The sequence below is a fragment of the Aedes aegypti genome, unplaced genomic scaffold (genome assembly GCF_002204515.2).
Source record: "Aedes aegypti strain LVP_AGWG unplaced genomic scaffold, AaegL5.0 Primary Assembly AGWG_AaegL5_hic_scaff_1759_PBJ_arrow, whole genome shotgun sequence".
NCBI lineage: Eukaryota > Metazoa > Arthropoda > Insecta > Diptera > Culicidae > Aedes > Aedes aegypti.
Window position 1 is genome coordinate 523 of NW_018735222.1, and position 14,026 is coordinate 14,548.

At 45.3% G+C, this 14,026-nt stretch overlaps 1 protein-coding gene and 1 pseudogene across 1 annotated transcript; one reads left to right on the forward strand and one right to left on the reverse strand.

Moving 5' to 3' along the window:
* Positions 1-261: 261 nt before the first annotated feature.
* On the forward strand, positions 262-575 carry LOC5578474 (histone H4). The gene is made up of 2 exons (XM_021856513.1): positions 262-444; positions 498-575. Exons 1-2 carry the CDS (start codon positions 262-264, stop codon positions 573-575), a joined length of 261 nt encoding a protein of 86 aa, XP_021712205.1.
* A 3,386-nt stretch (positions 576-3,961) lies between these two features.
* On the reverse strand, positions 3,962-4,818 carry LOC110680732 (annotated as a pseudogene).
* Positions 4,819-14,026: the final 9,208 nt, after the last annotated feature.

Consider the following 14,026-nt stretch of genomic DNA (forward strand, 5'->3'; position numbering starts at 1 on the left):
TGGTATGATGGTGAGTTTGTGTTTACAATCCAAACGAATGGCGTTTGAAACGAGGCGAAATAATGAGGGTCGAAACTCGACGTCTACTTTTATATGCTTGTTTCGACGCAGGCAACCAATCAGAAGCCCCGAAAGAAATAGGAAAAGCAAGAATGGCAAGAAGAAAGCACCCCTCGTGCGGTATAAAAGTGGCAGTCCGCCAGCGGAAGGCATCAGTTTCATTACAAACCGTAGTTCGAACACCGGAACTAAACATACAAAATGACTGGCCGTGGTAAGGGAGGCAAAGGACTAGGAAAAGGAGGCGCTAAGCGTCATCGCAAGGTTTTGCGTGATAACATCCAGGGTATCACCAAGCCCGCCATCCGTCGTTTGGCTCGTCGTGGTGGAGTCAAGCGTATCTCTTCTGGTCTTATCTACGAGGAAACCCGTGGAGTGCTGAAGGTATTCCTGGAAATGTCATTCGTGATGCTGTTACCTACACTGAACACGCCAAGCGTAAAACCGTAACCGCCATGGATGTTGTCTACGCTCTGAAGCGTCAGGGACGTACTCTGTACGGTTTCGGAGGTTAAATCGTATCCATATTTCCGCTCTCAAACGGCCCTTTTCAGGGCCACCAAACACATTCCCAAAAGAGTTATCAGGTCAAAATTCAATTACTAATAGCAGTCTGCCATCGTACGGTGTTATGTATCCAACAAGCAAGTTTTTGATTGCCGTCATGAACGACTCGTAAACCCCTCCTCCCGACACATTCTCCGTTCATTCGTAGCCATCAGGCTGTGTGTTTTGTTGTTGCTCTAGAGTTCAGATAAGTTTATTCCTGTTTTCCCAAGTTTACGCTGTATTAGCAGAGCGAATACGATAGCAGCTCGACGAAATCTCAAGAAACAGTTACTACCTAAATCGTTCGTTTTGACGCCTTCAACTATCCACACAAGTTCCATCTAGCTTCATACCACTCACGTGCATGCATCTCCTACCCGGACTTCATTGTCAGGTAGCAATCGTTCGTGCTGATTCTGCATAACTGTACCATTCCGTTTTTGCTTGTTTTGCTTAACTTCATTTTTTTCGGTATGCGTTGTTGAGCATCTGGCGCATACCACCGTGCAGTGATTGATTGTATATAATGAATGTGTGTCATCATATTTCACTCATCTTAAACAAAACTATGAAACCAGTTGATAATCCGTTTTCGACTGAGCACCCACAAACCGCTTCCAACGTCGTCATCCCACATCGTTAACACACCCAGATTGTGGTGCAAAATTACTTCGGAAACGCGCGAAAACTAACTCGAGTGATCTGTGCAATCACAAAGCACCATGTAAGCATGGTATTCGCTAAGAGATTTGAGTCCGAATTCATGTTCTACTACAACTAGGCTGTCAAGGACAAGTGACGAACTCATTATGGCTTCATCGAATAGTGATCGTAGAACAGATTGTTTGTGAGCTTTTAAAAAATGGAAAATCTTATAAATTTTTAATATTTGCATATAAATTCTCAAATTTACTTGATTCCAACGAAATAGCTTTGACGCGAAGTGTCATACTAATACTCTTTACTTCTGCATTCGGTTTGCTTAACTGATGACAGAAACTTTGTTTATTTCGTTCAGTATGTTGTGGGTCACGCACTATCAAAGTTACCCCGTTTTACGGTAATGCCAACTTTCGACGGCAAAATTTAAGATAAAAATGTTTCTACAGTGTGCAGGAATAATCAGATTATACTCCACAAAACTACCAAAGTTACCCCCGCCTTGCGGTATGATTAAGTTTGTAACGGTTACCTCAGCTGAGAAACCTGATAAAGTCTAGAAGAACACGGTTTTCCTCATTCAAAACTGCATTTCGATAGTCCCGAAGATGGGGATCAGTGAGAGAGGTGGGTCCATGTATGTAGTGGGATCAAAACACTACAACAGCACTTTATCTGCTGGGGTAAGTGAACGGTATGTTACTGAAAGCATACTTTTGGCGTTTTCTTTCGGAATCTATGGTATGGTATGGTTTTCAACGGCAAATCGACGCGCGTACAGTATGGCTCATAAAAAAAAAAAAAAAAAAAAAAAAAAAAAAAAAAAAAAAATACGAAGGTGCAATCGCAACTACAGCACCCCACAGTTATGGATCAACTAAGGGTCACTTTCTGAACAAGACATGATTAAAAATAAATGATCCATAACTGTGGTAACGGGTTTCAATGCCCCACAGTTATGAATCAACGTTTGTGGGAATACCGGTCGGAAAAAATCGAGCATTTTATAATTGATTGCCGATGTTGCACAGATTTATGGCTCACGTAGGTAAAATGTGTTCTGCGTAATTGCAACTCTGTTTGATGAGATATTCCCGTTTTAATCCAACTCTGATCCATATCAGAGTGCTATCCATAACTGTGGGGTGACTGTTGTTGTTGACAATATGAGTGTTTTCGGTCTCATAGTATGGGGACGGCTTTTAGTGAACTTGTGGGCGCTTGAGACAGTTTGGCAGTCATGTGTATAACTTATGTCATTTGTGCCTATGCTTTGCCTCTTTTAATTGCGAACAACCTTCCCTTCTATTCCAATGTTGGGTCTTCCAGTTTTGATTTTTCACACTCTAACAACGCCCGTATTATCCGCATCCATTTCGCCCAATTTCAGAATCCACTGACCTAATAACCGAATAACGATGAATGAATTAAATTCCTCTATGCGTAGTGTGCCTTTATTTGTATATTTTACTTTGAATTTTGGTTATTAGAAACGGAACTCCCCAGCATACAACAACACATCGAACCATTAGGCATTTGTCGATCAGCCACAATAAAATTTAACAATAAACTCATATTTATAAACAGCGTTAAAACTATCTTTTCCTGAATAAAGAAATAAAGAATAAAGAAAAAAAAAATCCATTGTGAATGGTTCATTTTTCTTATCATTTGGATGTCGTTCATTCGAAACGGAATATTACGAATGTTATACTGTGAATATCATTCTAAAACAAAACACATTATAATGCAAAACTTCTTAAGGCCCGTCATTCGTTTTGGCAACAATGATGACTTTCAGCATGCATTTCAAAGTGATAAAACTCAGTCGTGATAGTTTATATTGACTTGAAAAAGAATCACTGTACGCGCTAACATGCATAAAGTATGCTGATACTTTTCAACTGATTTTCTTCGATTCGAAATCGTGAGATGAATTAGCAACAATCATTAACGACGCGTACAAATTTCAACGACGGCCTGCTTCGCCTTAACGGCTACGGGGTTTGAATGATCGAAAAAACAATATGGATCCTGCTTCCTTAAACGCATAAAGTGATCAGTGAAAATAGAAGCAACCGTCCATCGGAACGATGCTGAGCTCCGCCAATGTGGATAGACAGTGATGGAGTTATGCATTTCCAGCAAAGAACGCATAGAGAGCACACCATCAGCAAACCAGTTTGTATTACCTCGAAAGGAAAACCCCCGAGGATACCCACGATAAGGAAATTGGCTGATTATTTTGTGTTTTAAAATGGGCTGCGTACATCGCTTCGCGAGTTAGCATGTAAGTAGATTTTGAATACCATTTACCCAAGATTTGGAAATTTTGAATACCATTTTACCCCAAGATTGGTATTTTTGTTTTATTTTTTATTTATTTATTATTTTTTTTTCTCTACTGGTTGGGACTGGACCTACCTCTCTGCCTGGCCCTTTTGCAGTTCGAGATCAGTGCGTTGTTCATTATTGAAAAAAAAAAAAGAAAAAAAAAACGAACGAAGCAACACCTCAAATCGTCAAGCAAGAGCATAATTTCAGGAAATTCAAAGTTGAAAACAAATTGTTCGATTGATTATCGAGTGACCAATCGGTCAAGGTATCAGCTTGAAAGACTGTCTAGATGTGTGCTCTTCACCTTGAGATTCGCCTTGAGAAAATCATCGATCGTACCGGTAAAGGAATATTCTTAGTAGTAACTCTTTGATATGATCTTCATTGGGTAGTCCTGAAAAGGACTGATTGGGATAATGAATACTGTTCACAGTACAAGTTGCGGTGCTTCCGACAAGTTGCCTAACTTTACTTTTTTGGCAGCGGTCTTCTTTGCGGCAGCTTTCTTGGCTGGGGCAGCCTTCTTCGGTTTTGGGGTCTTTGGCTTCTTTGCGGCGTCTTTCGAAGGTTTGGTGGCCTTTTGCTTCGGGGCAGCAGCCTTCTTTACACCTCCGGCCTTTTTGCGCAGCCTTTGCACCGGCAGCTTTGGCTTTCTTCGCTGCAGCTGGCTTCTTGGCTTTCTTTTCGCCGGCTGGCTTCTTGGCCTTCTTCTCTCCAGCTGGTTTCTTGGCAGCCTTCTTCTTCTCTCCGGCAGCCTTCTTGGGTTTCTTCTCACCGGCCTTCTTTGTTTTCTTTTCACCGGCGGCCTTCTTAGCATCAGCCTTCAGTTTGAACGATCCGGAGGCACCAGTTCCCTTGGTTTGGACAAACTTGCCCTTTTCGACACCATTCTTCAGCGCCTTCTTCAGGAATGGGGCAAGCTTGGCGACATCGCATTTGTAGTTGGCAGCAATGTACTTCTTGATGGCCTGCAAGGAGGATCCGTTCCGTTCCTTCAGGGTTTTGATAGCAGCAACCACCATATCGTTTCACCGGGGGATGGGTCGATGGCTTCTTTGGCTTGCCCTGTCCCTTAGGGGCCCTTGGCTTCTTGGCCTTGGCTGGCGAGACAGCAGGGGCTGCGGCAGCGGCTTCAGCGGCGACTTCAGACATTTTGAAAGGCAGAAATAGTAATGCTTACACGTTAGAGTAAACGAATGAAGACAAATCTGGCAACAGTACGGTGTTCGGAAGAGATGTCTGTGTTAGGGATGCAGACATTGGTCGTCCACTGAATGACTGTTCGTGAAATATTGTATATTTTTTTTTGGTAACATCTTTCTAAAACTCAGTTTTCCGTTCTTCACTAAACATATTTACATTTTAGTATGTCCGTCTGGCGAGTATATGAATCTCGCTAGCAGCCCATTTACCGCTACACTGGGCTGGCATTGAGAAAAGTACCACGTAAACATGTCGTAATGGCACTCGTGCTTCATATGGTGTGGCTTCGCTAGATAAAACAATTAATAGCAACTATTGAAAACAATGCTATCATGGCTTGCCGGTAATGAATTTTAGAAACATCAATAGTCGCTCTTTGCGTTTACATTCATATATTATGAAAAATCCGTTACCTTATGGCTCATAACAGTCTCAAACAAAGTCATTCCCAGTGCTGACGGGCGATGTTCGTGGGTTTGGTTTAAGTAAACTTTTAACAATGTTAATTTGATGGTTTTCCATAACCATACCCACAACATGGGCTCGATAAAAATGTCAATCAATCAATTTTATTTTAATCTGTAAACAAAATAGTCATGTAACTCATAATCGTTTAAAAACAAAGCAACTCTCACCCGCTTGAGATATACCCACCGTTGATTGTCCAATTTCAACAAATGCGTTGCCTTAGCCATCGATGCCACCGCACTGCACAGGATAGTGAATGTTGGGAGATTTCGGACCTCTTAACAGAAGCTGCACTGGTGTTGTTCTGTGCCGAGTTCTTTAAGCTGGAAATAGCGTTTATTAAATGGTGTACTTTATCGAATTCATTGCTACTCACAACTGGTCTCCTTAGTTATTTCTACTCCAACAATCTTAAATACGTGTTTCCTTATAGAGAAGTTCTTCTAAATTGGGGGGATCATGTTTTAAATCTTAAGCATATATCTATATGAATAGGTTAGAACCTACGATTGTAATATCGTTCTCTTGCGACCGCAGACAAAAGGATGGTAACTCCTGAGGATACTAAGCTAATCTATTTAAGAAACAAACCTATGATAATTCAATATTCAAATTGTGCAGCGAGAATATGTTCAACTTACAGAGCAAGCTAGTAATCAAGTACAATCAATCGACCCGATAGGATATTCAAAAATTCAATAATATAGCACAAATTTCTTCCGTTCAACTGCTGCTGTTTACATGACTCGCAAATTATCACTCTCCCCTTATCTTGACATTTTGCACGCATCGAGCCTTGCGCACGGTCATTGTCAGTCGCTGCGTGTTAAGTCCAACCGGGGGCCTTTGTGGGTCGATTCGCAATTCAAATTCCCAGTGCTGCCAGTGTCGGCAACATCCCCCGACCCGTAACGCACTTCCGGTCTGCCTACCGCTTCTGTGTTACTATCGGCCTTGCACCTGGAGTACTGCCAACTTAGTCATCGGGCGCCGGAACAATCCTTTGGTAGTCTGGACCATGGCTTGGCGAATTCGGCCATCAGCTCCCGGAATCACAGCTACTACCCGACCTCTCATCCACCCGTTACGTTGACCTTCATCCACGATTAGCACAAGATCGTTTACTTTCAGTTTCGCAGCTTCGCCAAACCATTTGCTTCTTAGAGCTATAGTCGGCAGATATTCACTGATCCATCGCCGCCAAAATTGGTCCACTAGCTGTCTAGCCATGTTCCAGTTGGTCCGCGTTACTTTTGTCGGTTCTGCCAGTTTTGTTGAAGGTTGCACAACTCCGCTCGAGCTTAGCAGGATAAAATGATTCGGCGTTAGCGCCTCCTGGCTAACGCTTTCTAGAGGGATGGTGGTTAACGGTCTAGAGTTAACTATAGACTCGGCCTCCGCCAGGACCGTTAACAAAGTCTCATCGTCCGGGTTTCGATTACCGCACAGTGAACCGAGTGCGACTTTGACGGATCTTACAAGTCGTTCCCATGAACCTCCAAAGTGCGGCGCAGAGGGTGGTTGAAAACCCATCGTGTATTCGTATTTGTAAAGGTTTCCGCCAGTTTCTGACCAATCACCCCAATCTGATTCTCGCAGTTCACGACTGGCCCCCTGAAAATTGGTGCCATTATCCGATCGAATTTCGACAGGTGATCCACGACGCGCCACAAACCGACGAATTGCCATCTTGCAAGACTCCGTAGACAGGGAATGAGCCACCTCCAAGTGCACGGCTCTAACAGTGAGGCACGTAAACAGCGCGACCCATCGTTTTACACAACTACGCCCTATACGAACCTGTATAGGTCCGAAATAATCCAGCCCGACGTAGGAGAACGGGCCGTTCCTTGGCTGCTAGACGTGACTCTGGAAGAGGAGCCATCCTTGGTATGTTGGTACTGTTTTGGCGATCTTACAAGCCTGGCATTCCTTTGTGACTTGACGTATCGCGGAGCGAAGATTGGAGACGTGGAAGCGTTGATGAAACTTCATTTTGTACCGTTGCGTGATTAGCGTGTAGATATCGACGATTGATACCAGTCGATGACAAGCTTGGTAAGTTGATGGTTTCGTGGCAGGATGATCGGAAACTTGAAGTCGTACGTAACGTATGGGACTGCTCCGATACGACTGTCTACTCGCATGACCCCGTGCTCATCTAAGAACGGCGAGAGTTTATATACTGGACTAGTCTTATCGATATCCTTCTTCGAGATCCCGTTTCCTTGCTTTAGGGCAGCGATCTCATCTGGGTACGCTGATGACTGTACTGTGCGCCACAGGCTATTCTCTGCCTTTTGCAACTCTTTCTGCTGCAGATGCCCCCATGGTCAGCTTCTCTTCTTCCTCTTAAGCTTGCAGTTGTCCAATGTAACGGTGAACGTATGCGACTGTTCTAAGTAAGCGTTCCCACTTCGAAAAATTTACAGATCTTGTAGATATCCTCAAATAGTTTCTGTTGGTGTACCATGCAGGGCCTCAATTCTTCATCCGTCTCCTGCGACTGCGTCGATCTTTGCTCCGGCCACTCTATTTCTGGCTTATAGAGGAAGTCGGGTCCGCGGAACCATCGGGACATCACATCCGTGCTAGGACCCTTTCCCCACTTGGTTGCATCATCGGCTGGATTATGTTGCGTGGGAACGTATCTCCATTCGGCGGCTTCTGTCTTGCTCAAGATCTCTCCCACTCGGAAAGCCACAAACTGTCGGTAGCGATGATGTTGTGATTGAATCCACGCCAGCGTTGTCTTCGAGTCTGTCCACATAACTCGCCGGCATATTGGAAGTGTGTGGTATTCTTTCACTGCTTTGGCTAACCTTGCTCCCAGCAGTGCTCCCATCAGCTCCAGGCGAGGTACTGATAAAGACTTCAAAGGTGCTACTTTGCCTTGGCCATCACCAGCGTAACACTACACATTTCCCATTATAACTACCCGAAAGTATGCCGTACATGCGTATGCTTCCTCACTCGCATCCGTGAAAACGTGCAGCTCTACTGCACCAATCTCAGTCGCAGTGTATCCTGGAAAGTAGGCTCTGTGGAGTCTCATTCGACCGACCTTCCTAAACAGCTCCGTCCATCGAAGCCAGCGCATACGGACTGCTTCAACGACTTCGTCGTCCCATTGCGTCTGTTTGCGCCAGGTGTCCTGAATGATCATACGTCCTTGTATCGTTACGTGTGACAAGATACCTTGTGAGTCGAACAGGCTCATGACACAACGTAGGATGTTTCGCTTTGTCGGTATAATACCTTCTAGTTGCAGGTCAGTAGCAAATGCAATAGAATCTTCCTCCGGCAACCATAGGAGGCCTAGAACTCTTTCCGCTTCGCTTTCCAAATCGATGCTGATGGCCTTCGGTTGAATTCCCCTGGGTTCCCCGACCCGTCCGCAGAAGGGCGTCTGAGTTGGAATGCCAATTCCGGATCTCAAATCCTCCTCTGGAGTGCACTTCCTTCACTTCAAGAGCAACCTTGATTGCCTCCGCTTCCGTGTCGAAACTGTCGAGGTAATCATCGACGTAGTGTTTCTCCACGATAGCTTCCGCTGCTTTGGGAAATTCTACTTCGTGTTCCTTCGCGTTACGATTTTTTAATGTATTGGGCTTGGCAGGGAGAGCATGTGGCCCCAAAGGTACCGACGTCCATCACGAATATTTTAACCGGTTGTGATGGGTGCTCCCGGTAGAGGAACCGCTGACTGTGAGCATCTTGTTGGCGGATTCTGAACTGGTGAAACATTTGCTTCAGATCTCCGCTAACTGCTACCGGCCTTTCCCGAAATTTGCATAGCACTGAAGCCAAAGGTGTCAGCAAGTCGGGTCCTTTGAGCAGCATGGAGTTAAAAGACACACCCCCCTACCTTGGCAGCAGCATCCCAAACTAGCCTAGTCTTGCCCGGCTTTTTCGGATTTCTCACGGCGCCTAGCGGCAAATACCATACCCTTCGAGGGTCTGTAGACTCATTTCATCCCGCGTTACCTCGTGGATATAGTTGCTTTCAACATATTCGCTAATCTGTTGCTGTACGCTTGTTCGCAGCTCCGGATCCCTTTTCATCCTTCGCTCGAAGCATTCCAAACGACGCATTGCCATGGGAAAACTGTTGGAAATTCCACAAGGTCATGGCGCCAGAGCAGTCCTATCTCGAATCTGTTTGCGATGCGCTTTCGTGGTTTCTTCTAAAATCTGGCGGGCGCGTTTGTCCTCCTGCGATTCCGGCCCCTTGTCCGCTGAAACTCCGACGCTCTCGACCGTGAAGTACTGTTTGACGAGATCGTGCAGATCTTCACCAGCTTGACATTCTCGTCGACATTCGCAAACATGTAGCGTGAAAGTTCATTGCCTTTTCTCCTTCAGCCGTATACCCGTATATCGACCAACCGAGTCGAGTCTTGCTGGCCAAAGGGTCACCTAGTTGACCCTCACGCAGGCTTAGCGTTGCGGTCAGGCTAGCATTGTTTGAGCCAATCAGAATGCAGGTGTGGCTGATTCATAGCTGGTTACTGGAAGACCACGAAGGTACGTATATCGTCGGGCTAGTTCACCGTACTTCAGCGTTTGGTTCGGAAGGTTTAGGCTAGAAACTGTTTCTTGCGTCCTTCAGGGAAAACTTTTCGCTTTTGCCTTCTCCGGAAATTTCCAGACAAACACGTTGAGAATCTGGTTCCTGGCGAGTCACATTGCTAGTCCAAGTTAAGCAAAGGGGGAGTGGTTCACCATCATCGATGCCTAACCGTTCTGCAATCGACTCTTCCACTAGAGTCATCTCCGATCCGTCATCCAAAAACGCAAAGGTTTCTACAGATTTCCCCTTCCAAAATAGCTTTAACGGGAAGGATTCGAAATAGTGTAGATTTTTTTGTAGCATGGTGCGCATTAAGCCTCTCTCCAGGTTATCGCTCTGCTTAACAGCTTTTTGGCCTTCTTTAGCTGGGGGTAGAAGTTTCTGACTGCTGGAGTGCAGTAAACTGATGGTGTCGCTGCTGGCACCCATCTAGGTCCGCAAATAACTTGTAGCTTACAAGGACGCCGTCCGTGTTTGCCTAGGCAAATGCGACACAAATGATGATCTTGAATCGCCTTCCCAGCGGGTATCCGGGTCCCATCTTTTGAACGTTGCACAGTCCTTCACCTTATGGTTACGCCCGTTTACAGGTCAAACACAACACTTCCTTGACGTCTGTTTTTGTGTAACTCCTCTTTTGCTTAAACGGTTTCGAATCCTTTTCACTTACGGCATGAGCATTGAGGAAATTCTTATCTTTTCCACGCTCTCCACGGCCCGATCGCGATTGCTTGGAATCCGATGTAACGGTGACGTCCGAAGCAGCTGACACTAACATAGACATAAAGCCAGCGAATGTGCGTAAATCTTACTCCCGTGAACTGTTGCTTATACAATGCCCAGTTTAAAACGTTGTTGTGCCGGAATCTTGTCGACCAACTCTCGCAGTAAGACGGGGTTGCACATGTGCGCAACTTGCCCCGTTGCCTCGATGTGGTCACATAAATTCTGTACCGCCATTCCGAAAGTAATCAATGTCTCCAACCTATCTGATTTTGGAGCGGGAGTATCACGAACCTTTTCCAGTAATGTTTGGATGATCAGTTCCGGTCTTCCGTACAGCATGTACAAAGTAGACATGACTTGTGGGACGCAAGCCGGAAGCAGCAAACGGCTCTTTACTGCCTCGAAGGCCTTACCTTGAAGCGCACGCTGAAGTCGGGCCAAATTCTCCACATTGGTGTAGCCACATGCAGCCGTCGAATTAGTGTATGGCACTAAAGAATAGCGGCCAATCTTCCGGATCCCCCCGAAACAGAGGAAGATCCCTCGGCATGACTTGTCGCGCTAACAATTGTTGCTGCGTTGGGACAAACGGAAAATGGGGACGTTTGAGGCAATTGAGGAGCTTGAGGTACGTTAACCCAAGGATGCCCACCCAAGGAACCTTGTGAGGAATGGGGAAATGGTTCCATTCTGGGTAATACTTGCATTCACTGACAACCCACCATAAACCGGCCCCTGCGGAATCGATGGAATGGGAACGGTTGGACAGGCAGTTACCACGTTCGTCAAATTAGCGTTGCTTCAGACTCATAGTAGGAATCGTGCTAATTGGGAACGCACCGAATTGTTGAAGAGGGATCTCGGACCGGCTGCGGGTAACAATATGAAGGAAACAGACGGCATTGTAGTCGTACTTGACCTGAATGGAAAGGAGTTTGTGGAAGCTCTGGACATAATACTAGGCACTCCAAGAAGCAGCGACGATAAGGATGGATCGAATACGCTTCGGTCAGCAGAACCCACAGTTGTTGGTGTGGAGCTGTTGTTGAGTACGGATACCGACGGTGCTGTCATCCTTGTCTCCGTGCTCGCTGGTGTGAGCGACAGATTTTCCATCTCGCCGATCATTCTCCCCAGCCAGCCTCCAACGTTACTGTCCCAACCGCAGCGGATTGCTCATTAAGGTTATTCGATGTCGCTTCCGTTATAACGCCTTGCATGGCATTGTTCGCGAGTTGCCCTAGCATGGCCTTCTTCCTCTCTAACTCCTTCTTATGACTCTCCTCCATTTGCCGCTCAAGGAATGCTCGATGCTCTTGTACCCATTGTAGACTCGCTCGTGCCTGGATTCCGTCAGCAGTGATTGGCCATAGTTAGTAGCGCTTATAGCCGTCGTCGTTGTAGGTAGCCAGCCGGATGGTCCAGCGATTGCAGGCGGAACTGGACCAGAAGCTGCAGTAGAAGACGTAATTGGAGATGCTGCAGTTGCTGCCAGTGGTAATCCAGCGCTAGCTGCAAAGCGATACCACTGAAGAGGTTGAAGCTACGATCGACGATGATTCGGTGGCCTTCACTGACGATACAGTAACGATAGTGGCCGGGAATAGCGGATCACTTCCGTAAAGCTCGCCAATCCGTGTGGACGACGGTAAAGCCGCGCATCGTGCACACATCCAACTTTCGTTGGCCACCGCTGAGGTTACTCCCACGCACTGGTAGTGGTACCACTCCTGGCACGCCGCACAGAAGACCATATCATCTACGTTGTTCGACCTCCGACATAGTTTGCAGTCGAACAAATCTGTTTCCGGCATCCTTCCTTTCTCGTTTGGTGATCGAAGCAGTTCTTAAAGCTTATTGTTGGGAGATTTCGGACCTCTTAACAGAAGCTGCACTGGTGTTGTTCTGTGCCGAGTTCTTTAAGCTGGAAATAGCGTTTATTAAATGGTGTACTTTATCGAATTCATTGCTACTCACAACTGGTCTCCTTAGTTATTTCTACTCCAACAATCTTAATACGTGTTTCCTTATAGAGAAGTTCTTCTAAATTGGGGGGATCATGTTTTTAATCTTAAGCATATATCTATATGAATAGGTTAGAACCTACGATTGTAATATCGTTCTCTTGCGACCGCAGACAAAAGGATGGTAACTCCTGAGGATACTAAGCTAATCTATTTAAGAAACAAACCTATGATAATTCAATATTCAAATTGTGCAGCGAGAATATGTTCAACTTACAGAGCAAGCTAGTAATCAAGTACAATCAATCGACCCGATAGGATATTCAAAAATTCAATAATATAGCACAAATTTCTTCCGGTTCAACTGCTGCTGTTTACATGACTCGCAAATTATCACTCTCCCCTTATCTTGACATTTTGCACGCATCGAGCCTTGCGCACGGTCATTGTCAGTCGCTGCGTGTTAAGTCCAACCGGGGGCCTTTGTGGGTCGATTCGCAATTCAAATTCCCAGTGCTGCCAGTGTCGGCAACAGTGAATGTTTAGTTAAGATTTTGGTTTATGTTGAAATTTATAACTGCAGACTCGCTACAATAAAATACAATCTGTAATATCAGACAGCACACCCCGCAAGAACATCGCTGCCAGTGCGAGTCTGTAGGACATGCATAGCCCTGAATAAGAATCAACGCGTTAGGTCAGTGCCGCGTTTGTTGTAGTTTGGTTAATTAAACTTTCTGTCGGTTTCATTACTGTTAATTCCATGTAAGCAAGAAATTAAAAGAAGCTTTGGTAATCGATCCCCGAAATGTGAAACCGAAAAACGCGTGAGCACCAAACAATGTACGTGTACATACGGCACCTATACGTTTCCGGTTTAAGAATCGTTTTCGGGATGCAGCCGAAAGTTGCTGCAGTTGTTGATTATTTGTAGAACTGATTGATTGCTCGTCAGCCTTGAAGATCTGAGTACTGATATATAATGTCTGTCGTTAGGCCTGGTGGAACCCGCTCCGGTACGGAGAACAAGGACACCTCAATAGGGAAAATTTAATGCCCTACCTTCACCACTAGCACAAACGGCGCCGTCCATGAGCGTAGCATGAGCTCCATGGTTCATATTTTAAAAGATTGAAATTAAGTTCACGTACTTTGGCGTGATTTGAGATTCTAACGTAATGGGCTAATGCTCACTCACTTTGTTGAATATGTTACTTTTGCTACTAGGCTAGATCGATATATTGCTTTGCTGCTGTCTGATACGAGAAGGCAGACCGTTTCACTCATAATGATATTATTTTCTCTCTGTGCGATACCTGAAAGTAGGCAGCAAATCATACAGGTTGAGTTTAGGGCGTCATTGCACTATTCGGTAAGTATTGTCAGTTCAGTCAGGCTTTTTGCAAAGCATAGAGGTCCAAGTAGATATTTTGAAACAACCAAAGGTTGGTAACAAGTAGTCGGGGGATCAATTTGACATTGAATC

Coding starts and splice junctions, on each gene's coding strand:
- LOC5578474 (XM_021856513.1), top strand. CDS start 262: ATGACTGGCCGTGGTAAGGGAGGCAAAGGACTAGGAAAAGGAGGCGCT. Junction 445..497: donor AAACCCGTGGAGTGCTGAAG/GTATTCCTGGAA, acceptor GAACACGCCAAG/CGTAAAACCGTAACCGCCAT.